Raw genomic sequence first — 27,188 nt, 5'->3', positions numbered from 1 at the left:
AATGAATCAATCTAGTGAAATGTAAATCACTATAGTATTTGGATTATTAAATCCATATTGACTTTGAAGATGAAATTTTGGAAATTGACTCATACAGACTTTGACATAGCCATTAAGCAACTTTGGTTGTGAGATGATGTTTCCTTTTGAAATGACTCATACATACGTCATTGTGTTTGAGTGGACGAGACACTGAGAAAAGATTGGCATAGTGAAAAATAACGGCATATCTCTCAATAAGTGTTTTCTAAAGTACTAGATGCACAACCCTGTCCTCCCTCCCAATATGCTTTTAATCAAGAGAGCATATCACTCACTTTACAAAGTCTTCAGTAAAACAGGATCGAGACCATCCTAAGATGCAAATGGTAAACAACCCATTTTTACAAATAAAACAAGGTGATTTTTAGAAAAATATTCATGCAGAATGCGGACCATTAAAGTGACTTATGGCTCTGGTGAATGTTTTGACATTTTGGACTAATTATAGTTCCCAAGAAATTTGCGTTTGGAAAACTACTAGCACATATTTTACATATAAGGGCTCACCATCCCTTGAAAATGCTAGCTAGTGCACATCAAAAGGACTTGATGGTTATTGCATATTTAATAGGATGACTGCAGAGCATCACATACCTCATGGTCTCGCAAAGGCTATCATCAATGGTTACAGATGATGCCTAAGGAATAGGTTATGCGTACCAACCTATCTTATTGCTTTGGGGATATGCAATATTACACGCATCTTACTTAACTCGTTTTTAGAACCCAATATTAGTCAACCTTTTCTGCCTACCAGTTGGTAACTGGATTTAAGCCTGACATTCGTGTTCTTACGCATTTTTGGTTGCATTATATATGTGCCATTACGACTCCAAATCGTACTATAACGGGTCTTCAAAACTGTTAAGTAGTTATGTTGGAAATGAGTTCTCAACAATTATCAGCATTTTAAAACTTTTGGCAGGAGATCTCTTACCGCTAGATTGCGGGTTATCACTTTAATGAGACAGTCTTCCAGTCATTAGGGGGAGATAATAAAAAGTATTTTCTAAGGGAACGATAGGAATTGTCGTGATGTGTTCCCACTGTGTCTCATATTGATTCTTGTACTCCACAAATGTAAATGTGAAGTGATAAAGAATATTCGATTTTCAGAATGCACAGTGATGTTGCTAAAGTGATGAGATCACACATACCAGCTGTAAACCTACCTGCAAAGTTACAAATCCTCAATACGGGATATACATCATAGACTAAGGTGTTGCAACTACACTCAGTGGAAGAGTGGTTGAGGCCGTGACTCCATAATGGAAGTTGGAGAGACCACTTGGTTCAGTCAATCTTCACCTAGAAAGGAAGTAGGTGAGTAAGGAACAACTTATTCATATCATCAGAAATCATCTCATAAGATTTTTTCTGAATATGTCCATAAATCAATACTGGAGGACTCCGAAGTTTTAAATGATTCCATAGAACAATGAAACCCTGACGTATTATGAGAATGCACATGAGTCAATGGAAGTATCATGCGTGCACATTGATGATATAATCCATAAATAGTAGCTCCAGAAGTAGAGCACAATGAGATCGAACCATGCTTTATTTTGATTAATTTCAAATAAATAGCAATTTGGCCTACACAATCCAGGTAGAACTTAGTTCTTTGGCAGATATACGGGTATTTGGTGTGGTAGTGCTAACCAACCAAGTGTAAAGCCTATGGGACATACATGATTATTTTTCATAGAGTACAGTGGGAAGAATGAAGTCTCAAAGTATCAAGACTCTCCTTGTGGCGCAAGGTTTCTCACAAAGCCCTGATATTGTCCTCTTGTGATGAACGTTATAACGTTCCGCTACTTAGTTAGCTTTCTAATTTCAAAAGGACTTGAAATGCAGCATATGCATGTGGTTATTACTTATCTCTGAAAGAATCAAAAGATAACAGATATTTACAAAAGTACTTGATAGACTTTTGTTGCCCAAATCAAGTGTCTCTAAACCACATAGTACGTTTACAGTTAGATAGAGCGCTCACTTATAGATTGAAGCAATCAGGCGGATGTGGTATACCCGTCTAAGTGGAAATTGATTTGGAGGGAATAAACAAGTAAGGTATTTTCCTTGCGTAATTCATAAGCAAGTTCCTGATTTGGAATTCTAGCTACCTATGTTGATGTTACAGACATGATGGGTGCTCTTGACGCAATAAGAGATCCTACAAGCTACTCTAAATCCAAATTCGAGATAAGAAATCTGGGGAAATCTCGACCGAAAATTGAGATTTTGGTATATTATTCCACCAGTTTGCATATGTCTAAAGTTGTCAGGAAATTTAACAAGGACATGCATCCCGCTAGCACTCCCATGGTTAGTCGAGGTTTATATGTAAGTAAATGACCAATTCGTCTAAAGGAAGATGACGAAGATGTGTCGCGAGATGAATTTCCCTTATCTAAGTACAATAGATGCATTATTGTACTTAGCATAATGTACTCGACCAAATGTTACATCCTCAGTGAACTTGTTAGCTAGATATAGCTCAACGCCAACACAACGTCATTGGAATGCTATAATGAACGTAATCATATACTTAAAAGTAACCATTGACATGAGTTTGTTTTATCTCTGCAAAGACATTAAAATCAATGCTAATGAAAGTGAAATTCAAAAGTTGTTGATTATGAAGGAACAATAATCTCTTCTCCATCAAAAGTAATCAAAGGGAGATATGGTGGACTACGTTCTAGGTCATTACCGATATTTAGTTTCGAAAAGTACATGACTAAAGGAACTGTCTGGAACAACTCTGAAAGTAATCATAGGGAGATGCCGACATTAGGAGGAGGATCCAAGGATATGATGTAAACATATTTTACTTCGAAATTGAAGTTGTGTTGTACTATTTTTCCCTTCAATCGAGAATATTTTTTCCAAAAAGGTTTTGTTATTCGACAAGGTTTTTAGCGAGACAACACTAAAACACCAAGTATGTTGAACGTTGAAGGAATAATCGCGTTGATATTACTGAAAATATCTGAATCAAAGAAATGAAACGAGAAAGTCTGTTAAGCAACGTAACTTCCAGAATCAACAACATGGTCTTATAAGAATTTAAGTCACCAAGGTAAAGTGTGATAAACTCCTTTTGACTGCATTAGACTAATGAAAATTGTCTGACATCAGGGGGAGCATCTAATGGTGTGTTGAACTATTTTCCTTCACCGTGGTTGTTTTTCCCACAGGGTTCTGTTACTCGGCAAGGTTTTTAATGAGACAACAACAAACACCGGAAGTAATTTCCCAACTAAGGGTATTGTATTTCCCACGAGGATTTTCTGCCTTAGGAGTTGTGAAGCAACTAATCAACTTCAACGGAACAAAGTGATCATCTGCAACTGATCACCTTTACGTGCATCTGTCACGTTGTACTCTTTTCCCTTCGTCAAGGTTTTTTCCCCAATGGGTTTTCTTCGTCAAGGTTTTAATGAGGCAACATATTCGAGTCCAGTTATGTTCTAAGTTTGCATAATATTGTACTATTTTTCTTTAGTTCAGGTTTTGTCCCTCTGGGTTTTTCCTGACGAAGTTTTAACGAGACAATTAACTTAGACTAGTCGATCCTTGAAGATCGTATTGCATGTGATGAACTACATGTAAAGTACGAGATAACATGTGAAGTACTACATGTGAAGAGTTGTACCAAGGTTTTATCCCACTGGGTTTTTATTGGTCAAAGTTTTAATGAGGCAATTGATTTCGGCACAAGTTATCAAGGAGAGGACGACATTTGAAGAACTACATTCGAAGCACTATATGTGAAGCACTGCAAATGAAGTTCTATTGGACCGCACAAGGGGGAGTGTTGTAGGGCCTGCAGCCCACATATGTGCGTCCCATCCATATAGTTAGGGTTTACCTTTCCATATATTTAAATGATACTATAACTATGTAATAAGGTTGATCCCTTATCAATAGAAATCCCTTCTATGCCTCTGTTTCTTTCTCTTTTCCAATAATTCTACTGCAAAATTTTCCTTTTCTTTTTTTATTTTTCATTGTAGGATTGTAACAATGAAAAATGTAATTTTACTACTCCCTCCGTCCCGCTATTAAGTGACCTAGTTCAAGTTTGCACAACTTTTAAGGCAAACAAGGGGAAAATGTATTTTTAAGAACTTTTTAGGATTATACCCTTATGGATAATAAATAGTGAAATTTTGAAATGATTTATCTCTCAAACTACACCACGGATGTTCGCAAACTTCGTACCATTGAAAAGCATTTTATAACACCTACGTAACGAATATAAACATGACTATCAAATTATGCATATTTCTTATAATCAATTAAAAGGATAATTTTAGAAATATCTCCTTGTTTAGTGATATAGGTCACTTAATGGTGAGACAAAATCTAAAAGTAACTAGGTCACTTATTAGTGGGACGGAGGAAGTACAAAATAAAGAAATTACCAGAATTCTTAGATAATTTTCAGCCTCTACTGCCTGAATTAGTAATGAATTGCAGAGATTTATGACTAAAATGAGCATTTTGTGTGACCAGAAAAATATAAATCGTGAGTGGGTGATTTAAAAGGAAAGCTATTATTGGAGCATCACATTCGAACAGAGGGGCTTCACTTGGATTTCTAGTGACCAAAGAACTGGTTATGGGGTATCCTTGATTCAATACCAAATGTCTAAAATAACCTTCAACTAAAATCAAAACCTAAAAACTAAAACTAAAATCAAAACCTAAATCTCATTGAAAGATCTGATCCTCCTCTCCTTCTTCTTCTTAACTTCCTCTCCTTCACTAACCATAAATCATTTCTTCCTTTTTTTTCCAACCAAAATCATTTCACCATCTTCGATCAATCGACGATTCAAAAAACTTATAATCGTCGATTGAATTCTCTATTAAAGGTGCGTAAGAAGTATATTGATAGAAGTGATGGTAATCAACAAGCCAATTGCATCTGAAATGGTTAGATTGATTGAAAAAGTAGAAAAACTAGGTTTCAGAACCAATTACGGTTGGGCTTTCCTCAAAAAAACCTAACTGTAACTGTTTTACAGTTGGGTTCGACCAAAAAAAATCTAGTAGCCTTAACTGATTTGCAGTTTGGTTCGATCACAAAATACCCAACCGTAACTGTTTTACAGTTGGGTTCGACAAAAAAAAGACCCAGCCGTAACTGATGTACAGTTGAGTTTCGACCAAAAAAAACCATACGTAACTGGTTTAAAATTGGGTTTTTCTTAATTTTACCTAGTTACGATTAGGAGTTCATCATCATCTAACCGTAAATTTGTCTTACGGTTGGCTACGAAGGAAAAACCCAACCGTAAACCGCTCTGAAAAGCTAAAATATTCAATTTTTTTACTTACTTTTATCAATTTTGAGAAATAAAAAGAATATTGGTTGGGTGATTTAAAATCTAGGGTTTTAGTTAGAAAATATCTCCCTAGTTTCTCATTTTTTTCAACCTTTCCTTCCCACCAAAATCACTTAATATGATTTCTTATCACTAATTATATAAAAAGTCTTATCAATCTAATTATTAGTTAATTAAATTATTAGTACTAACCATATAAGGGTTGCTTGGTCATTATAAAATAATTTTAGATAAGGAGTTTTTGAAATTACTTATTGATGAATCGTTTTTGTCCTATTAAGTGAAGCCCATCTATTGGAATGTGACGCTCCAATAATAACTTTCTTTAAAACTTACCAAACTTACAACATTATTTGCTTGGATCTGACTTGAAATCTGAATCCGACCGGACTAATCATCTTTTTTACTTAAAAAATTGTTTTTGCTCTTCTGATGACTACTGACTGACTTAGATGTATTCGCCGAGAGATACAATTTCGTGCCCGACTGGTCGGGCGCATAGGAACTCATTCCATCCTGCAAGTCTGTGACCCGTAGACACAATGAGCAACACCCATGGTCCATTTCTCCTTAGTCCAACTTTTGGCCCAGACCCAGACCCGGTGAAATGAATAAAAATACGATATTCTCAAGGAATCTCGACTCTCATCTCTCCCAAAATCCTCTCTAAAACCCTAACTCCCCCTGGCGACTGTAAGATCCACTCCATCCATGGATCCCAACACTTCTTCAACATCACCAGAAATTTCATACCTCATGAATTCTTGTGGATTATCAGAAGAAAAATCTCTCGCTGCATCCACACAACTCAAATTCAGTACCAAATCAAATCCAGATTCAGTTCTCAATCTGCTCAAATCATACGGTTTCACTAATCCAGACATCACCAGAATCATCAGTAAGAGACCAAAACTACTTTTATGTATTGTTTCAAATCTTGAACCCAAACTTGATTACTTCTTTTCTAAACAGATTTCGGATCTTGAAGTTATCAAGTTGTTATGTAAAAAACCATATTTACTAGTTTATCGTTTAGAAAACAAAATAATTCCTCTTTTTGATTTCATTAAGAACATTGTTGGTACTGACACATACGTATTCAGCGTTCTTCTAAAAATGTTTCCGAAGGTTTTTATAGGGTATTTTAGGAAAATGATAGATGGCAACTTTAAGGTTTTGAAAGATGAAGGTGTTTCTGAAATTAGGATAGTGAAATATTTTAGGTCTAGTCCCCGGGTTTTTCAGGTGGAAAATGATAGATTCAAAGAGGCAGTGCAAGAGGTTAAGAGGAGGGGTTTGAACCCTCGTGAATACAAATTTCTTGATACTGTTCGTTTTTTTGTGAGTGGAGCGGATTTTGAAGAAAAAATGAATGATTATAGGAAATGGGGTTGGACGGATGAAGAACTTGAATTTTATTGCAAGAAATATCCGATATTGTATTTTGTTTCTGCAAAGAAAATAAATGCTGTAATGGATTACCTTGTGACGGATATGGGTTATAGTCTATCTGATTTTCGTAGGAATCCTTACATTTTTCGTTATAGCTTGGAGAGGACTCTTATACCAAGGCTTGCTGTCTATCGATATTTAATCTCCATACATTTCATCGAGCCATGTAGCTGGTACACTCTTCTTGACTTTTCCGAAGATGCTTTCTTGAAGAAGTATGTGATCGAGTTTGAAGAAGAAATTCCCGAGGTTTGGCAGGTAAACAATAATTAGTATTTCTTTATTCAAATGTGTTCTGGATTATCTGAATTTGTAACTTAAGATATTGCAGTCTTTAGCTGCCTTTTTCAAAAACTTAAGATCTTAAGCTTGTTTCCACTCGGTATTCTGTTGCGGGAGTTGGCAGCATAACTTAAAACTACATTAGGTCATTCTCTGTGGTACAGCCGTACAGGTTTCATCCATAGATTTGTACTTGCTGGACATGCAGCTACTATATTTGTATCCCTGGACAACTTTAGGTTGTCCACTTCTTGTTCAATCTATGCCAAAAAGAGTTTCAAATGATACTGTTGATAGATTAGCGTTTTATTGCAAAGTATCAAATCAAACACATTTTTCTATTACTTACAGAAATGAGAGTGTATTCTCCTTGTCTCACTTATATGCTCTTATCTTCTTTCAAGTTGGTCTGAAATATATAATCTCTTTTTTATTAGATATATAAGCAGGCATTTAAGGGAAGTGTCATGGAGGAAGGCGTGCAAGGTAGTACTATGAAGAATGAAGAGGTGGATAAGTCTCAGGAGGAAGAAGAGATTGCTGCTGTCCCCTTGGATGAGAAAGTATTAGAAGATAGTCAAGCAAGTGTGCTTAAGAAGAAAGTTGGTTTAGATGAGGTAGAAGAATTAAAGAAAGCCAAAACGCCTAGGAAGGTTTTAAAAAAGTCAAAGAAAAAAGTAGAGGAAGTGCAAAGTAGTGCTGCAAAGAAGGGAGAAGAGGATAAGTCTAATGAGGAAGGGGAAATTGATGAAGCTCTTGTGGTTGAGAAAGTTGTACAAGATAGTCAAGCAAGTGTGATCGAGAGGAAAGTTGCTTCAAATATGGTGGAAGAATCGAAGAAAGCCAAAGGGCCTAGGAAGGTTTTAAAAAAAAAGTTAAAGAAAACAGTGGAAGCAGTGCAAGGTGGTGGGAAGAAGGAAGGGGAGGATAAGGCTAAGGAAGAAGAAGAGACTAGTGCTGTTTCTATGGTTGGTAAAGTGTTAGAAGTTACTCAATCAAGTGTGCTTAAAAGGAAAATTGGTTTAGATAAGGAGGAAGAATCGAAGAAATCCAAAAGGTTTAAGAAGGTTTTGAAGAAGTCAAGAAAAAAAGTGGAGGAAGTGCAAAGTAGTTCAGCGAAGAAGTATGATGTAGAAGTCCCTGAGCTGTTGCAGGTATACCATCTTTCACTTCTTAGTATTCCTTTATTCAGTTTGTAACATTAATGCTTTTCCTTGGCATGTTTGCTGTATGTATGCTTTTCCTTCGCATGTTTGCTGTGTGTATGCTTCTTTTATGCTCTCCAATATGAAAACTACTTGGTATATGTTTTAGTTTTTTGGTTTGTTGTTTGGTTTTATGAAGTTTAGTACACTGTGTAGGCTGCAATCAAGTTCTATTTGTGTTTTCAACGGTAAGAATCGAAATTAGACCTATTAATAAAGTTAGGTGCTTGTTTTTGTTTCAAGTGTTTGGAAAGCATGTATGCGTGTTTCCATTTGGTAATTTGTGGAGAAAATCGACTTAGAACTAAATCATTCTTTGTGATACAACAATTTATTCATGGATAACTTTAATGGATAAAACCCACTAATTATTAAAACATATTCTTCTATAAATCACATAAATGAGGGGTGTGGACGTCTTAGCTCTGACGTGGATTGTGTCCGAAATTGAATGTTCTCCGCTTGATTAATTAGTTTTATCGCTGTATTTTAATTACTTAAATGAAACAATTATTTCTATTGCTCACATAAATTAGGGTGTATTCTTCTTCAGACCCGAAACTAAACTAGAGTATGTCGTGAATAGTCGAGATGAAATATAGTTTTCGATAGCCGAAGGTGGTGAAAACAGTACTTTATGGAAAAACATCTAGCCTTGTGTGATGTATTTATCTGTGAATTTTTATAGCAAAAACTAAAAACTGATGTTATTTTTAGATAAATATATGACTCTAGAACTACAAACTGATGCTAAGGACTTAAATTTCTGCTCTCCTTGATCTTTTACAAAGTATGTTTTTAGGTGGGTCAGTCGCTAATTTTCATTCCCTTGCCTTTTATGATCTGTAACTTATTTTGCGATATTGCATGATCATGTCCTTGTACTTGGATGCTATTTTACTCTACAAACTTTGAGCTTGCACTTACTTTATCTACATTTCGGTTCAAATGACTCAAATCTTTTTATAGTTCTCATATTTGAAACCTTTTTGAGTTAGGGGGTATACTTTAGGTGAATTTATGTGTACCATGTCGGTGTACGGTACACATACTAACATTTCAGAGCTGTTGTGAACATGAAAGTAGGCCATTATATACTATTGTTATGGTTATCATTCACATAAGCTGGTCTGAAATATGTAATCTCTTTTGTATTAAATTTTATAACCAGGCATCTATTAGGCCCGTCACGGAGGACTCACAAAATGAAGAAGTAACATTTTTTCCAGAAGGGGCTACAGAGAGTGTATCAGCTCTACCAAAGGTGGCGAAAGTCGTTCACAAAAGTAAAGTTGGTGAACCTAAGAAGAAAGCTTCATCGAGTGATCTTGTGCACCAAAAGGAAAAGTTGGAGGAGGAGGAAGAACTAAAGAAAGCCAGAAGACCTAAGAAGATTTTGAAAAAGATAAAGAAAAAAGTGGAGGTAGTGCAAGGTAGTGATGCGCAGAAGGAAGAAGAGGATAAGTCTGAGGTAGAAGAAGTCGGTGCTGTATCTATGGTCGAGGAAATATTAGAAGATGGTCATGCAAGTGTGCTCAAGAGGAAACTTGTTTTAGATACTGCGGAAGAACCTAAGAAAGCCAAAAGGCCTAAGAAACTTTTGAAAAAGTTAAAGAAAAAAGTTGAGGAAGTTCAAGGAAGTGCTACGAAGTAGGAAGAGGAAGATAAGTCTGAGGAGGAGAAAGCCGCAAGGACCTAGCTAGCTCGAAACCAGTATATATCAGATATTCACTCTCCAACGGAGAAATGGTATTAGGTAAATCTTGCAACTCTCTTACTTTGTGTCTATTTATTTTATTTTGTATCTAGTGTCAAGATCTGTGTTTTATCATTAATTTATATCGTTATTTTAATTTCAGAAATAAATGGAATTCACCATCTCCTGATGTGATATGTGATCTTTAAGGGTTTCCCCTCACAACCTTAAACAGAACTCTCCTTTGTGTGGGATTAAAATTGTATATCTAAAACTAGTCCATTCTAGCAATCCACCATAGTCAAGAAATTTTTGACATGTTTATTTTCTTACATGATAAAATGTGTGGTGGCTCTGACCTACGATTTTGGCGACTATTGATAACCCGGTATATCGTCCTAGAAAGCGCAATCTATAGCGTCATGTAGTTCTTCCAAAACATAAAGCTTACTGCAGGTGAACACTGACTTTTGAGAAGGCTAAAGCAAATATGAGTTGCATTGCTTGTTGTTAGGTGTATACTTTGATGTGGATAATCTGATCAAAGTAGTTAAACGCATAAACAACACTGGTGTTTTGTGTCACACTGATGTAACTAGTAGTGTTGCAGAATCTATAACAATTATGTAGTTTATGTGAAGTCTTTGGTTGTGATAAATGCAAAATCTTTGTATTGCAGGTCTTGAAGTCTTTGGATGTTAACGGGAGCTACACTGTGAATTGAAGCAAAACTCCAGAGCCAGTGATAGGACACAAAAATGTTGTTATGAAAGAGCTGTAAATTCCTCGCAAGGCTTATACTAGTCATGCGTCCACTTGAGGTTGTAGACAAAGATCCCCAAGATGATGAAGCTCACGCAATTGCAATCACCATGTGGAAAATGAAATACCATGAAATGGTTTACTTATTTCTCAGTACAGGTGCCGTCCTTGAGATCTTGAGACAACCTGGCGAACAAATGCAAATATTTCTCAGTACAAATGCAACCATCAGGTGCCGTCCTTACATCTCAAACTGTAAGGATTTGGAATACATATATTTACATTTACATGGTTGTTTGATCTTGAGACAACCTGCCGAACCGAAACATCTTTAGTAGCTCGAGGAAAAGAAAGCAAAAGTGACTAAGGGATTAGTGGCTAACGAAATGGGTGCAGCCTAAACCGTGAAACGGGGTTTCCTATCCTGGCTCTAGTAAAGGTAAGGTATGCATAAATTCTCTTCTTCACTGTGACTATACTACTGCCTCTACTGTCTGTACTTCGTATTCTCCTGTCTGGGTTAGCAACTTCTTATTTGCTTGGAACTTTTGTACTGCTAGAAAGGATGTATTTGTTCCAGTAAAAAAGAAATCTATATGAAGCTGTTTTCTCTAAAAAAACAAAATTCAGTGTTTCAGATTTGGGTTGAGTAAATTCCTTGTATTATGGAACTACCTCAGAGATAGCGGGTTCTTTTATTCTGCAGATTTGGATGGTGGAATTGTTTACATTGCATATTTTGTGTCTTTTAATATTTGATAACCAGTACGTATCAGACAGTGGTACATATCTTGCAGAAAGAGAATTCATTACCTGTGTTTAACATCTCATTTGTGTCACCCCGCAAAGTACATGTTGCCTTAGTTTTCACGCTTGTTTCTTACGTTTTGCCCAGTTTCAAAGCAGCTGATTCAACATCTGAATCTGTAAGGGACTCCACGTTGAGCCAATTATAGGAAGGATTCAAGAACAAATTTCTTAGAGTAAACTGACTTGCATCTTGTTTGTTCGCAGCTGACTCGGCGTTTGGATCTGAGTCAACATATGACTCGGGCCGAGTCAGCAGTCAGATCGTTTGTTTTGCATTTTGAGTCAGATCTGACTCGACCTATGACTCAGACATAACCCCTGACTCGGACCCATTTGAGTCAGGTAACAAAATACCCCTGACTCACGGGACCAAACCACTGACTCACGTTTTTGGAGTCAGATCTGACTCAAAACAAACATATTGAGTCAGATCCAGATGAGTCAGGTGATTTCATTCAGATCCAGACGACCCATCTGACTCAAAACAAACATATTGAGTCAGATCCAGATGAGTCAGGTGATTTCATTCAGATCCAGACGACTCAGATGAGTCTAGGAGTAAACAAACATAGTGTTGGTGTTTAGTCTACCGATTCACTGTTTTTTCACAGAACGAGTCACATACACCCATATGTTTTTTTTTGTTTTTCTTTTTTTTTTGATCAAACAGATATTATTATTATTAGTACTTTTTTTTTTTGAAGAATCAGTTAATAATTATATTACTTCAGAGACTTGATCAGATCAAAAAAAAAATCAACTTCAGAGACTTGATCAGATCAATTACTCGTTCTTGGAGAACACAGTTTCTACTTTTTTTTTTAAGCCAGTCCATTTAAGATTTTAAGTTCGTGAGAAACTTCACATTACCAAGAGTACGACAACTCCCTGGTTGATCTGAAACATTCCAGAATTTGGAAGTATAAGTTAGAAACCACAAAGGTAAGAGATAAATCAAATCGAGAGGAGAATTAGATATATTATAGAGAGGATAAAATGGAACTCATAGCAGTTCTCATTCCTAGAATAATTTTTGGTGGAATTTTGATAGCTGAAATTGTATGTGCCGTATATTATTGCTGCTGCTGTGCATGCCACGAGGAGACACCCACTACTACTACTGCTGGTGCCACTGCTTCTGGATGCGGAGGGGGTGGGGATGATGGTGGCGGTTGCCGTGGGTGTGGCGGATGAATAATTTTGATTATGTGTGGTTATAAAAGGTCAAGTGCATAGAAAAAAATATTCATTAAGATTTGCAAGTTATACAAAGTGAGCCTAAAACTATTGTCAAAAAAAATATGGATGCACAATGTATTATGCATCATTTGTGGTGGTTTGCAACTTTGCATAATGGCTATATAGTCGAAAATTGTGTCTAAACACCTCCGAATTTTTTCATAAAAACTATAAACTTGATATTGTTGTTTGTACTCATTGTGCAGAATCAGATCTCTTAAAATCTTTTCAATAAGATAAAATTTGTAAAATTTTAGGGTATGAATTTTTAGATATGTTATGTTCTAGTTTGCTTGCCAATTATATTGCTGAGAAAATTGATACATAGGTAGTTATAATAATTAGACTAAAAAGAGAGGGATAATTGTCCAGTGAAGAAGACTAACCATGGACACCAAATATTTCCAATCATTTTAAAAGGAATGATTTTTTGGGGACTACTCAAAAAATGGGGGGACTACTCTCAAGTTTTTGGGGTGGTTATTGGTAGTAATTTCCAATCACCCCTTATCTGATTTTTTTTAAAATACCTACTTTACCCTTAATGATTAACTTAGTTGGTGTGATGATTAATTAGTGTTAGTGTTATGATTAGTAACTGATTAATTAGTGATTAGTGAGTTATATTAGTGGGATTGTTTTGTTATAACATTATTATTGAGAAATAAGAAGAAGAAGAAGGAAATATGAAGAAGAAGATGGGTGAACCCAAAAAATCTTTTTTTGAGTTTAGTAATTATGGTTTGAGTGATTCATGTGGTGATACTTCAGAATCAGAACCCCCTTCACCTCATTGTGTATTTGTCAATACTTATAATGATCTAAATATGAGTTATTTGTTAGATGATGAAAACTTTTTTCCCCAATCTCAAGCTAACCAAACAAATGATGGATTTCATCAGCCACAACCTGAAGATGAAGCCTTGGGTACTCAGGTATGCCTCATATATAGTTAATGTAGCTTGAATTGTGCAAAAATTTGGCCAAACTCAAAATTTCTGGAAAAAAATTCAGTCAGGTCAACCTAGTTCGGTTACCAAATTTAGCTTGCGAGGTAACCGAACCATTTTTAATGTGTAGTTCGATTACTAAATTTAGTAGATGCAGGTAACCAAACTACATGTTAATGGTGTTTATTAGAGTTCGGTTACAGTGCATTGTTCGGTTGAGTCGATATCAGCACTTTTGATACCGAACTTTCTGTTCGGTAAGGTCGCATAAAATATAAATACAACGTTTCTAACCGAATCTTTGAGTTCGGTTTAGTCGATTTTTTTAGTTTCATTGCCCAACTTGTACATAGAAAATCTAAAAATCGAGTTCGGTAAGGCCCCATTTTATTTCTGGAAACTACATAACCGAACTTTGTGTTCGGTAAGGTCGATAAAAAAATTTACATTACCAAACTTGTAAGGAATTTTTTTATGGTATTTGCGTTGTGCTAGTACTTGTAGGTTCCATGTGATCCAATAGAAACAATGGAAAACCAACCTTCTCCAGTTGGTATTTTGTACGATGACACATCCCATCATTACTTGGATGACTTGGTATTCACAAATCCGGAAGATGCAAAGAGTTGAGCTAGACAACATGCACAAAAAGACATGTGTGTATTAGTATTGAATGGGAGAGAAAGCAACACTCGCTTTGAAATGGTTACGAGAGAGCGGTGATCCCGATAAAAGCCATAAGAGGAAGGGTTTTGTTTATAAAGGAAAGACACATAGAAAGAACAAAACTTTTTGAAAGAAGATTAATTGCCCATTCAAGCTTGCATTTAATTACAACGAAGATAAGGGTGGATGGGTTCTCTACAGGGTTATGCAAGGTTGTCATAATCATCCTCGTCCGGAGCATCTTGAAGGACATTTCATGGCGGCAAAGCTAACTCCTAAAGAGATGGACAAGGTAGCTAAAATTGGGACAATGGGTATTTCACCGGTTCAAATGCTCCAAATATTAAAGGAGGATAACAAGGATAACCACTCATCTTTGTCCACAATTTACAATGCAATTGAGACAATTATAAAGAAGGAAAGGAGAGATAGACAAGTAACACAACAATTATTTTTTTTTGGCCCAAGAGAAAAACCACGCAGTTCAAAAGGATGTGGATTCGGAAAGAGAGATAACACAACTCTTTATTGCACATCCAACAAGTGTTCAATTGGCTCAATGCTTTCATCAAGTTCTAATAATGTCAACTCTAGAAATGCTTAGCAGTTCCTTGTTGATGTAACTTGTTTTTTGGAATCTTATGTGATGTTTGTGGCTGTGATAAATGCAAAATCTTTGTATCGCAGGTCTTGAAGTCTTTGGAGGTGATGATTGTCAACCAGGAAACTCAAATATGTGATGACATTGTAAGTGGCAGCAACGTGTTGAATTGAAGCAAAACTCCAAAGCCAGTGATAGGATAAGAAAGAGACGATTAATAAGCTTTGATGGCAAGAGCTGTAGATTTCTTGTTTGGCTTAGAGTAGTCATGCATCCACTTGATGCTGTACACAAAGATCCCCAAGATGAGGAAGCTTGTGCGGTTGCAATCACCACCATGCTGAAGGATTTGCAAACACCATGCGGAAGCAAATCAGTACAGGTGCTGTCGTCGAGATCATGTCAAGGAATTCCCCATTTTTTTAAATCAATTACTTGTATTATGAAACTACCTCAGGATAGCGGGCCCTTTTATTCTGCAGAATTGGGGTGGTGGAATTGTTTATATTGCATATTTTGTATCCTTTAATATTTGTTAACCAGTATGAATCAGACTTGACGCAGACTCACGCAGTGCTGCATATCTTGCAGAAAGAGAATTCATTACCTATGTTTGATCTCCTTTTTGTCATCCATACATGTTGCCAAGTTGGGCGCTTGTTTTTACATTTTGCCCAGTTTCAAAGCAGCTAATTCAACATCTTGCATCTGAGAGGCATGGCTTGACTTGGAGCCAATTATAGGAAGGGTGCAAGAACACGTTTCGTGATTAACCTGACTCAATGGAGGTCCATCTAGATCCGACTTAGCTTCATAAAATTAAAATATCAGACATTCACCCACCTGGCTCATTTACCTCTTAGACTACCCAGTAATACCCAGATCTTCTGAGTAATACCTCTGAGATAAAAACCTTGAGTCAGACGCCGGTTGGCTGTTTTTTCATGTAACGAGTCGGATATCCTCGATTTACACCTATATTGATCCGCAATATTGTATTTTTTCATTCTTTTTTTTTTTTGCTAGAAGAAGAACGAAGTAATACTAACCAAAAAAAAAAAAAAAGTAAAAAAGAAGAAATCAACTTCAGACTTTATCAGATCAATTCCTTGCGTTCTTGGAGAATACCTTTTCTATTAGAGAACTTTTTTAAGCAAGTCCATCAAAATTTGCAAGAAACTTCACATTGTTTTGTTGAAAATCAAACATAAATGATCAATGTATATTCTTTTATCAAAACACAATAAAATTAATATTAAATTTACTTGTAAACTTTAGCAAGCCTACGACAACTCCCGCGTTGGGCAGTCTGAAACATTCCAGAGTTTGGAAGTATAAATTTGAAGAGCAACCACAAAGGCAGGTAAGAAATAAAATCAACTCAAGAGAAGAATTAGATATTAAGATAGGAAAAAATGGAGTTGATAGTAGCTCTCATTCCTTTAATGATTTGTGGTGCAATTTTGATAGCAATGTACACATATGGTGTCTATCTTTGCTGCTGCGCGGATGAATCCACTACTACTACTCCTGCTGCTGCTACTGGTTCTGGTTGCGGTGGGGGTGGCGGCGGGTGTGGAGGTTGCGGTGGGTGTGGCGGCTGAATGATTTTGATGACTTGTGGTTATAGAAATCAAATGCACAGGAAAATATTACTAAGATTTGCGAGTTATCCTAGCTTACCTAAAGTATTGTCCAAATATGTGAATTAAGTTTTGTATCCTTTCATGCTTTTGTATCCACGAAAAAATATTTTCCTTTGTTTGTTTGTTTGTTACTTTTCATATTTTTAATTCCGGGGACTCGTCTGAATCAGATTATCAGACTCATCTATATCGAACATATCAGATATCACGTATGATTAAAAAAAATGTAAATATCAGATATGTACTCGAAATCAAATACCTTCCGAGTCTACCTAACTAATTAAGTCATCCAAAATCAACTCTCAGTTTTCCGGAAAATATCGTTTTTGAGTCAGACGTACAATTCCATCAGAATCCCAACTTTTCTCACGGTGTGGGAGGCCGTGCTCCATTCCACAGGGGAGGTTGGGGTTTGAGAACCTAGGAAGTAGTCTACCGACCACTGTCAGACGACTATCACATAACTACACTCCATTTACACCCATATGAATCGGCCTCGATTCAAACTTGAATAACAAAATCTCCGGATTCTAAGAGGATTGAAAGAATGAGTAAATGAATAAGTGTATGTTCCAGAAAGATCATTGGTACATTCTGGAATCAGTCTAACAATACTCCCTATATATGTGTACATCTTGAACGATTCTTCTGCATATCACATCAACCCATATATTTTAATCACTTCAGAAGTTTTTTAAATTCAGTTTCTTCATTCACGAACTCTTATTTTTCTTTTTGATTCCAATGGCTGGTAAAGGAGAAGGATCAGCAATTGGTATTGATTTAGGTACAACATATTCATGCGTAGGAGTATGGCAGCATGATCGAGTTGAGATCATCGCTAATGATCAAGGAAATAGAACCACACCATCTTACGTTGCTTTTACTGATACAGAACGTTTGATTGGTGATGCTGCTAAGAATCAAGTTGCCATGAACCCCATCAACACTGTCTTCGGTAAGATCTTCTCTCGCATCATATGTATTCAGATCTTTCAATGATAGTCTAGATATTCTCATGGATCTTAATGTTAGATTTTTTTTGTATTGTCAAATATATGTGTTTGAGGCGCTAGGCGATGCGAGGCGCTAAGCCCTTGGCCTCGCCTAGAGCCTAGGTAATGTAATGAGTTTGGTTTTTTTTTTTTTTTTTGGTGAAATTTATTCTGATTTTGTTCTGTTACATGTTGTGTAGATGCAAAACGTTTGATTGGTAGGAGATGCAGTGATAGTTCTGTTCAGAGTGATATCAAGTTATGGCCATTCAAGGTCATTGCTGGACCAGGTGACAAACCCATGATCGGTGTAAGTTACAAAGGTGAAGACAAACAGTTTGCAGCTGAAGAAATATCTTCCATGGTTCTTATCAAGATGCGTGAGATTGCCGAGGCTTATCTTGGTTCCACTGTTAAGAACGCTGTTGTTACCGTTCCTGCTTACTTTAATGATTCGCAGCGTCAAGCTACCAAGGATGCTGGTGTTATTGCTGGTCTGAATGTCATGCGTATTATCAATGAGCCAACTGCTGCTGCCATTGCTTATGGTCTTGACAAGAAGGCAACAAGTGTTGGTGAGAAAAATGTTCTTATATTCGATCTTGGAGGAGGTACGTTCGATGTGTCTCTTCTCACGATTGAAGAAGGTATCTTTGAGGTGAAGGCTACTGCTGGAGATACCCATCTCGGAGGAGAAGATTTTGATAACAGGATGGTGAATCACTTTGTGCAAGAGTTCAAAAGGAAACACAAGAAGGATATTACTGGAAATCCTAGGGCTCTTAGGAGGTTGAGGACGTCATGTGAACGGGCGAAACGAACTCTCTCATCCACTGCTCAAACCACCATTGAGATTGATTCGTTGTACGAGGGTGTCGATTTTTACACGACTATCACTCGTGCTAGATTCGAAGAGTTGAACATGGATTTGTTCAGGAAATGTATGGAGCCTGTTGAGAAGTGTTTGAGAGATGCTAAGATGGACAAGAGTTCTGTTCATGATGTCGTGCTGGTTGGCGGATCCACTAGGATTCCTAAGGTTCAGTCTTTGTTGCAGGATTTCTTTAATGGGAAGGAACTCTGCAAGAGTATTAACCCTGATGAAGCTGTGGCTTACGGAGCGGCAGTGCAGGCCGCGATTTTGAGTGGTGAGGGTAATGAGAAGGTGCAGGACTTGCTGCTTTTGGATGTCACTCCTCTCTCGCTTGGTCTAGAAACAGCCGGAGGTGTCATGACAGTATTGATCCCAAGGAACACCACCATTCCCACAAAGAAGGAGCAAGTCTTCTCCACCTACTCGGACAACCAGCCCGGAGTGTTGATCCAGGTCTACGAGGGTGAGAGAACAAGAACCAGAGACAACAACTTGTTAGGAAAATTCGAGCTATCCGGAATTCCTCCAGCACCCCGTGGTGTCCCTCAAATCACTGTATGTTTTGACATCGACGCGAACGGTATCTTGAATGTGTCAGCTGAGGACAAGACTACCGGGCAAAAGAACAAGATCACAATTACTAATGACAAGGGAAGGTTGTCCAAGGACGAGATAGAGAAGATGGTTCAGGAGGCCGAGAAGTACAAGTCAGAAGACGAAGAGCACAAGAAAAAGGTGGAGTCGAAGAATGCCTTGGAGAATTATGCATACAACATGCGGAACACTATCAAGGATGATAAAATAGGAGGAAAGCTAGCACCTGACGATAAGAAGAAGATTGAGGATGCTGTTGAGGATGCCATTCAGTGGTTGGATAGTAATCAGCTAGCTGAGGCAGATGAGTTCGATGACAAGATGAAGGAGCTGGAAAGCCTATGCAACCCAATCATAGCAAAGATGTACCAACAGGGAGGTGGTCCTGATATGGGTGCTGCTGGTGGAATGGATGCTAATGGTCCTGCAGCAGGAGCTGGCGGTGCTGGACCTAAGATCGAGGAAGTCGACTAAAGTGGATTTCTTTATACTTAATTTATTAATTTTCTTTGCAGCATTTTTTCATATCGCACATTTTATATTTCTGCAGACTTGGTTTTAGTTATCTAGAGTAGTTAAGTCTAGTGAGTATGTTTATTTGTTTTCTTTTGCTTTCGAGGTCGATATGATTGTTACCATTCACAGTAGGCTTTCCTTGTTCAATGAATTTTTCAATTGTTTAGTAAACAAAAAACCATCCTGCCCCCTTGTGCATATTATAACTTGTGCTTTTTCTTTTGGCTGGTTGCTGGAATACTTTACTCGGTAATTATAATTCAACCATCCAATGGTTCGTCTGTGATGAATAAGTGGATGATGACTTTTTGCTTTTGGCTTTTTTTTTACCATGTGCTGGGTGGGTTTTTATAAAGAAGAGTAGAAAGAATTCAAACAGTTTTCTTCCTTTCAAACTTGTCTTCTTCACTGAAAATGTCATCTGCAATAGAAGTGGTTTCTTCATCTTCTAAATTCATATGGAAGATCAAAAACTTTTCAAGGTTGGGATCTGAATGTGGTGTTAAATCTGATGTTTTCTATGTTGGGAGCTTTAAATGGTATGTATATGCCGCTTCTACTTCTAACAATACTTTTCTTTCGACTGCTCTTGATATAAGGCTAGATTTTTCTTTTCTTGTGCTTTTGGTTGATACACACGGTTTGTCAACTATAGGCGTGTAATTATTTATGGAGAGGATGGAGTGTATGATCACTTGTCACTGTTCCTATGCGCTGTTGGCCTGACCAAACCTTTGTCTGCGGAGTTCAATATTGCCATTACTAGTCAAACAAATAGCAAGAACCGATTTGAAAAAGGTATTATATGGGTATCTTGTACTACCACTGGTATACACTTGTGTTTCTAGTTACTTACAAATGAAATTGATTTCTGCAGATGTAGAACACTTTTTTGATTCTAATAGTGGTGGCCTGAGTTGGGAAAAATTCATGCGTTTTAGTGAACTCATTGACCCTGCAAATGGATTTATCGTGAACGGTACATGTGTCATTGCTGTTGAGGTTTCTTGGACGCTGAAGGAAGACCCAATAGTTGATAGTAAATTAGCTGGCGTGAAATTAGAGAGCGATCCAGCAAAATTTGAAGAGACAGAAACTGAGAAGAAAACCAAACTAAAAGATGGTAAGAGTGGAACACAGTTAGGAGAACATCCTGGTGCTGGACAAACCTTTGGTGAAGGTCGACACAACAAAAAAGTTGGTTTTTCCGATGAAAAGGAATTCGAAGATGTTGGAGGCTTCAGTATTTTAAAAACACAAGCGCCAATATATATGCAGATCTGGTTGAAATATGGTCATATTCCTTCGACCCAGGTTATGCCAATCTCGTCATATCCTGTCCTAGTCATGGTGGTCAAAGACCTGATGAATTCTATTATAGATATGCATCAGTGCCGCTATGTAGATTTGTCTTCTGAAATGATTGAGGGTTGGGAAGAGAAGATAAAGATGGCCGAGACAATTAAGTTTAACATCGGATGGCTTCGTGAACGATTTGAGAGTGTTAAGAAAGGTGTTGGTGGTATGCAGGAAATCAAGACTGAACTGTTGGAGCATAGTCAGCCTTTACGTGCTGCTAAATCAAAGATCAAAGCAATAGAGGATGAGTTGAAGAAGACAGAAGATCAGCTGATTGCAGCAAAGGATTATTTAAGAGAAAATATATCTGGATTGCTCTCAGAATCAGATATGGAAATGTATCTTGAAATAGGCGAAAATTTACTGCTTGAAGGATTGTTCTAAAAGTAAATCTGTCTCGAAAGTTATGTGGTTTAGTAAAAGATTGAGGCAGTCGAGTAGATTGGATTTCTTTAAAACTGGTTTTACTGGTTATTCTTCCTTTGGCTTAATGAAATGTAACTCTTGCTCCGTGAATAACGTTGTTTTCATTAAAATTGCCCATCACATGAAACTATTAACGTCCTTGATTGAGGAGTGACATTTGTTTATACTTAATTTTAGTGAATTTTCTTTGCAGCACTTTTTTCTACAGCGCATTTTAAATTTCTGCAGACTTGGTTCTGGTTATCTCATATCTGGAGTAGTTAAGGCTGGTGAGTGTAACCAAAACCAAGATATGGTTTTGGTCTGCGCATTTTAAATTTCTGCAGACTTGGGTTTTGGTTATCTCTTTTGCTTTTGAGTTGGATATGATTGTTACTGTTCTCCCAGTAGGCTTTGCTTTTTAATTTTCGATGAACTTTCCATTTTTTTAGTAAACAAAAATCATCAAGTCCCCTTGTTATGCATATGTGCTTTTCTTTTGTCTGGAATACTTTACTCATCATAATTCAACCATCCAATCGTCTGTGACAGTGACAAAATAGTAAGTAGTGCGTGTTGGAGGCTTCCGGATTTTGAAAACACAAGCGCCAATAGATATACAACAGTTTGTTGTAATTGAATATGCTGAAAGTTTCTCAATATAATCTCGCAAAGTTACTTACTTACTTCCCTAGGTACACCAAGTTAAAGAACATAAAGAAAAAAGAACAGAAAATGGTCTTGAAAATCTAGTGCATCTAGGGATAGAAATCGTTATTGATATCTTGAATACAGGAATAGGAAGATTAAAAAAAAGTAAGCTAAAAAGAGACAAATGAATTGCTCAGTAAACCTTACTTTGTCTTCATATTCCTTTCTCTATTTAAAATTTGAAATGCAAAAGTTCACTTTTATAGTGCGTTTGGTTCAAGTTTTTGGAAGCCCAGGAATTAGATTCCAGGGAATTGGGCCCAATTACCTCCAACCAAACACTCCATATATTCTTACAATTAGATTCCTGGGTAATCCAATTACCCCCAAATCCCTCTTTTCCATTCCCTCACCACACCTATGGAAAAGAATCCAATTACAAAAAAAAAAAAAAACGGAGGAAAGGAATGGTCGAAATTGACCTTCCAACAAATAGTAACCCTAGTGAGGAAACACGGGGAGAACAGAAGAGATCGAGGAAACGGAGAAGAAGAGAACAGAGGAAGAAGAGATCGAAGAAGAGATCGAGGAAGACGGAGAAGAAGAGATCAAGGAATAATCATGGAAATCGACCATGATTGAGGAACGATTCTATTAGGTTCGTAGAACTAAAGCCTTTTCTTTACCTCTGTTTTCTTTGTTCTTTGAATTGAGATGGGTTTTTTTATCTTTTTGATTGAGATGGGAAATCGACCATGATTGAGATGGGTTTTTTGAACTTTCTGTATGAAATTGTTTGATTTAATAGATTATACAGTAGGTTTGTTGTTAATTGAAGTTTAGATGTTGTATGGATTTTAATTTTGAATTCATAGATTAGGGTTTACCCCTGTTCTTCCCCATTTTGGAATTAGGGTTCCCGCTTTAGAATTTACAGATGATGAACAATGAATATGAGGTGATTTGAGAATTAGGGTTATGGTAAATTGAAGATGAATTGGGTTTCTCCTGTTTGATTTGAGTTACAGGAAGAATAGTTAGATGTTGTTGGAGAAGTTAGGTTCTAGGTTAAATTACAAGAGGTGCAGATGAGTTGAATTGATGGTGATTATTCATCCTCCTCTGTGTGGATTCTAAGCTTCCTTCTGAGGATTCTTCTTTCAGCTCATGAGGATTCTTCTTTCAGCTCATGAGTGCCTTATACTGTTGCGCTGCTTGTCATTGGTGTTGGACTTGGATCTTTAGGTGAAATTCTTCTTACTCATCTTTTTTAATTGGATGTTTAGATTCTTGAACTAAATTAATTTAGTTATGTGGACGTCATTAGCTTTTTGAAATCTGCTTTTTCTTTTTCAATTGAACTTTTTTTTATCGAATTTTTTTTTTTTTTTTTTTTTTTTTTTTTTTTTTTTTTTTTTTTTTTTTTTTTTTTTTTTTTTTTTTTTTTTTGTATTTTGCTTTAGTGGTTTGACGAAATAACTGATAAAATTGCAGTGATTAAGTGGAATTTAGCTTAGTTTCGTTGTTTTATCGCTTTGTGCACTGCTTTTTTCTCAATTTATTTTAAGTTTGGTTGTTTAGGTGATTCACATGCTGAATTTTGTTAGTTGGGAGGATGATCGTCACACCATATAGATCGTTGTTTGAAAAAGACTGTTATGATGACCTATGTTGTAATTGGTATTGCGGCTTTAGGTGATAGATAATAGAAAGGAAAGCAATCTAATCGGCTTGTTACAACTGTTTTTCTTTCGTATAAAACTGAAAGCGACCACCTATGCACTGTTATGAGGACTGTCCCTTCATGAGGAAGAACATGGCTGTTAAAATGAATTTTGTGGCTGTAACTGCGGAAACTGTCTTTGATGCAGACCGTCTATATAAAACAGTCCATCGTCATGATAACTCAATCAGTCTCATTTATATAGTTTAGAAGTTGGATGGTTTCGAATTCTGTTTAAGTTATGCATTTAAGACTATTAGATTCTATATTTTCACCAGCTTCATGTGTTATGATATTTACAACTTACGCTAAGTTGCCAATAAACAATAGAATAATGCAACACACTCCTTGGCCTTTGAATAATGAGTTGATGTTGATTGAAAAATGTAAAAGCATTTATCACTTCTCCTTTGTAAACAGTAAAATACTTTTCCAGTATCTTCCAATTGAGTTTTCCAACTCTAGAACTTGTGAATTACAAACATTGCTTTATTTCCATCTCTCTTTATGTGTTGAAGTGTGTGTCTATACATCTATCTCTCCATCTCTCTTTATGCATTATTGAGGCTATAACATCAAATGGGTTTCTTTATCGATGACTTTCTTTTGCTTGTGATGACAGTTATTACGAAACAACATCAAAAGGAGATATAACATTATAAATACTAAGGAGATATTCCAGCTCATTCGTCAGATTCTCAGACATAATCGTCGTTTATACCTTTCCTGAATCCGAAATTGACAAGGTAATCCGAAAAAATCTTAAATGTCACCTTCCTGGTCATTGGTACTTTTCCCATAACTGTTACTCTTTACAATTCAGCATCAGTTGTACTTGTTTTGTAATGACGATATCATGATAGCATTGTAGCCTTTTTAGTGTTTAACTTTGTCACCTCAGCATTACTGGTGGTTTGCCTATCTGGCTTGTATAATAGTTCTTGCACTTACACTCAAACTTCTTCTTCTGACAGTTGAACATCTTCTTCAAACTGAGTTTATTAGTTAGGCTTCTGATTTGTGTTTCTTTTTGAATTTGGGTATAACTCCATTAAACCCTTACTAGCTCTAACTGGAGTATATCTTAGGATAACTGTTTAGGTTCATTTAAAGTCTACCCTGTGCCATAACTTTATTTTTGTTTTCAAGTTTTATATAGAAAATTCCTTACAGCATAATTAGTATTCTAGTTATGAGTATTTTAGTTAGTTAGGGTCAGTATTATAAGTGATTCAGGAGTGTTACAAACCTAGGTCAGTATTCTTTTGGTTATTAGTATTCTACTTATGAGTATTTTAGTTATGCTCTGTTTATTATGCTTGACTGTTATTTTCTTATGCGTGTTGAACTCAGACCAACTTCCAGTATGGCTCCTCTATTCTTGACAAAGAAAAGAAAACTAGAAATGATGAATGATAATATCCGAACAACGTTGGATGCTGTAACTTTATTTTACGTCTACTTTTATTCATATGTTTTGCGTTATCAAAGCTGCGTGTTAAGATCAAATGATCGTTTTGAAATGACTACTGTACGACTGTGGGTGATGCAAGATTTAGTTTACAAAAGCGACACAAAATGTAAATCGCAACTTTTCCTCGATAAACGTACTTTTCGAATACTTTTCCATAAGCTGTCCGCCATAAGCGGACTAGAAGATAATAGGAATTCTGATGTTGAAGAAATGGTTGCGGTATTTTTGTATGTAATTGCACATCACCATAAGAATAGAGTTGTAGGGTTTATGTTCAAGCGATCTGGAGAAACCATTAGCAGATATGTGAACACGGTGTTGAAAGGAGTTATTAGACTTCAAGGGGAGTTGCTTAAACAACCAGTTGCAGTGGCTACAAGTTCTGTTGATGAGAGATGGAATTGCTTCAAGGTATGAACTCAAACTTTGATGTTTCATGTCTTTTAAGAATATACCCCGTATCCTTAATGAATCAGTAATACCTTGTTTACCTTTAGAACTGCCTAGGGGCATTAGATGGAACACATATTAGTATCCATGTGGCAACCGAAGACAAGCCTAGGTATCGTACAAGGAAGAGCTCGATTGCAACTAATGTATTATGTGTGTGCTCCCATAACTTGGAGGTTATATATGTGTATCCTGGCTGGGAAGGTTCAGCTTCCGGATCTCGTGTTCTTAGAGAAGAAATATACAAAAAGAATGGCTTAGAAGTTCCACAAGGTAAGTTCATTAGTGTATTAAAACTTAAATATGTGGATTAATGGGTGTTTCTAGTGTTCTTTAGTGAGATAATGATGGTTTTTTGCATGCTGACTTGTCTAGGTTACTATTACCTTGTCGATGCCGGTTATCCGAATAGTGGAGGATTTCTTGCGCCTTTTAGAGGTCAACGTTATCATTTAAAGGAATGGGGGCAAGGTCGTTTAGAACCAAGGACAGCTGAAGAACTATTCAATATGAAACATTGTAGGGCTAGGAATATGATTGAACGCGTTTTTGGATTGTTGAAAATGAGATGGGCAATACTTCGGAGTCCTTCATGGTATCCAGTAAACATACATTGTCGTTTTATCATGGCTTGTTGTTTGATCCATAACCTTATTAGGAGAGAAATGCCTATGGATGAATTTCTACCAGAAGATAATTATCAAGATGGACCAGTTAATTTGGTTTCTCCTCAAGAAAGTCGAATGATAGAATTTGTTGATTCCTCAGATTATTGGGCTGTTCAGAGGAAAGAGTTAGCTGATCAAATGTGGGAAAGAATCAGGGAAAGACCCACTTTGGGGCAGCAAGGCCCAGGGGCATCAAATGCCTGGTTTTGTGTTGGGGTGTTTCTTAAGAATATAATAATTTGAGAACTTATTCATGAAACTACACTAATACATAAAGGGAAAATGTTTAATTGATATAAAATGTCTAGGGACTTTTTTGACAAAATTTCTTAAACTCGTTGGTTCCTCCTTTTTCGACAGACAATTTCTTTTCCTTTTATTTTTACCTATTGTATTTTTGAATCTTTTAATTGGGAAAAGTATCTCAATAATTCCTTTTCATTTCCCTCTTAGCTTTTTCTGCTTCCAAAGAACATAATATATATAAATAGAAAAGATTCAGGGTTTTGAAGTTTTGGGGACTTTGATATAATTGTAATTATAATTTTATTATTCATTAATTTAGAGTGATTTGAATTTAGGGTCTATATTCGCAAAGAGTTTGCGTCTAAAAAGAACATTTCCAAAAACTTTGTAAGTGTTCTGTTTAGATGTTGATATAACCAAATAATTATCTTTCATTATTAGAGTTGCGCAACAAAAAAAAATGGGGGCATAAAAAAAAAAATTCGCTTCAGGGCAGAACTTTCTCAGGAACGGTCATAG

At 36.4% G+C, this 27,188-nt stretch overlaps 4 protein-coding genes across 5 annotated transcripts; all 4 read left to right on the top strand.

The window, feature by feature from the left end:
• Positions 1 to 6,064: 6,064 nt before the first annotated feature.
• LOC113310746 (golgin subfamily A member 6-like protein 1) lies at positions 6,065 to 11,537 on the top strand. The gene is made up of 4 exons (XM_026559514.1): positions 6,065 to 7,115; positions 7,577 to 8,293; positions 9,516 to 10,100; positions 10,720 to 11,537. Exons 1-3 carry the CDS (start codon positions 6,117 to 6,119, stop codon positions 9,996 to 9,998), a joined length of 2,199 nt encoding a protein of 732 aa, XP_026415299.1. The 5' UTR covers positions 6,065 to 6,116; the 3' UTR covers positions 9,999 to 10,100; positions 10,720 to 11,537.
• Positions 11,538 to 17,388: 5,851 nt separating this feature from the next.
• LOC113314100 (heat shock cognate 70 kDa protein 2-like) lies at positions 17,389 to 19,821 on the top strand. The gene is made up of 2 exons (XM_026562865.1): positions 17,389 to 17,672; positions 17,910 to 19,821. Exons 1-2 carry the CDS (start codon positions 17,459 to 17,461, stop codon positions 19,649 to 19,651), a joined length of 1,956 nt encoding a protein of 651 aa, XP_026418650.1. The 5' UTR covers positions 17,389 to 17,458; the 3' UTR covers positions 19,652 to 19,821.
• A 256-nt stretch (positions 19,822 to 20,077) lies between these two features.
• Positions 20,078 to 21,649, top strand: LOC113313954 (MATH domain and coiled-coil domain-containing protein At3g58200-like). Its single transcript, XM_026562722.1, has 3 exons — positions 20,078 to 20,232; positions 20,349 to 20,491; positions 20,571 to 21,649. The coding sequence occupies exons 1-3, from the start codon at positions 20,108 to 20,110 to the stop codon at positions 21,434 to 21,436; spliced, it is 1,134 nt and encodes a 377-aa protein (XP_026418507.1). The 5' UTR covers positions 20,078 to 20,107; the 3' UTR covers positions 21,437 to 21,649.
• Positions 21,650 to 22,552: 903 nt separating this feature from the next.
• Positions 22,553 to 26,782, top strand: LOC113309173 (protein ALP1-like). Of its 2 annotated transcripts, XM_026557583.1 has the most exons (6): positions 22,553 to 22,766; positions 23,295 to 23,353; positions 24,454 to 24,577; positions 25,185 to 25,716; positions 25,803 to 26,028; positions 26,131 to 26,782. In XM_026557583.1, exons 4-6 carry the CDS (start codon positions 25,198 to 25,200, stop codon positions 26,664 to 26,666), a joined length of 1,281 nt encoding a protein of 426 aa, XP_026413368.1. In that variant the 5' UTR covers positions 22,553 to 22,766; positions 23,295 to 23,353; positions 24,454 to 24,577; positions 25,185 to 25,197; the 3' UTR covers positions 26,667 to 26,782. The 2 variants fall into 2 exon arrangements, with proteins under 2 accessions (XP_026413368.1, XP_026413367.1); XM_026557582.1 differs by lacking the exon at positions 23,295 to 23,353.
• The last annotated feature ends 406 nt before the right edge of the window (positions 26,783 to 27,188 follow it).

This window comes from Papaver somniferum, chromosome 9, assembly GCF_003573695.1.
Source record: "Papaver somniferum cultivar HN1 chromosome 9, ASM357369v1, whole genome shotgun sequence".
In the NCBI taxonomy this organism is placed as follows: domain Eukaryota; kingdom Viridiplantae; phylum Streptophyta; class Magnoliopsida; order Ranunculales; family Papaveraceae; genus Papaver; species Papaver somniferum.
Note: the sequence above shows the minus strand (reverse complement) of the source record. Positions and strands in the feature narration are given on the sequence as shown.

Excerpts from the sequence above, each read along its gene's own strand:
- LOC113313954 (XM_026562722.1), top strand. The coding sequence starts at position 20,108 with ATGTCATCTGCAATAGAAGTGGTTTCTTCATCTTCTAAATTCATATGG. Across the intron at positions 20,233-20,348 it reads TATGTTGGGAGCTTTAAATG|GCGTGTAATTATTTATGGAG; the intron begins GTATGTATATGC and ends TGTCAACTATAG. Across the intron at positions 20,492-20,570 it reads CAAGAACCGATTTGAAAAAG|ATGTAGAACACTTTTTTGAT; the intron begins GTATTATATGGG and ends TGATTTCTGCAG.
- LOC113314100 (XM_026562865.1), top strand. The coding sequence starts at position 17,459 with ATGGCTGGTAAAGGAGAAGGATCAGCAATTGGTATTGATTTAGGTACA. Across the intron at positions 17,673-17,909 it reads CCCCATCAACACTGTCTTCG|ATGCAAAACGTTTGATTGGT; the intron begins GTAAGATCTTCT and ends CATGTTGTGTAG.
- LOC113309173 (XM_026557582.1), top strand. The coding sequence starts at position 25,198 with ATGGCTCCTCTATTCTTGACAAAGAAAAGAAAACTAGAAATGATGAAT. Across the intron at positions 25,717-25,802 it reads AGAGATGGAATTGCTTCAAG|AACTGCCTAGGGGCATTAGA; the intron begins GTATGAACTCAA and ends GTTTACCTTTAG. Across the intron at positions 26,029-26,130 it reads TGGCTTAGAAGTTCCACAAG|GTTACTATTACCTTGTCGAT; the intron begins GTAAGTTCATTA and ends TGACTTGTCTAG.
- LOC113310746 (XM_026559514.1), top strand. The coding sequence starts at position 6,117 with ATGGATCCCAACACTTCTTCAACATCACCAGAAATTTCATACCTCATG. Across the intron at positions 7,116-7,576 it reads AAATTCCCGAGGTTTGGCAG|ATATATAAGCAGGCATTTAA; the intron begins GTAAACAATAAT and ends CTTTTTTATTAG. Across the intron at positions 8,294-9,515 it reads AAGTCCCTGAGCTGTTGCAG|GCATCTATTAGGCCCGTCAC; the intron begins GTATACCATCTT and ends TTTTATAACCAG.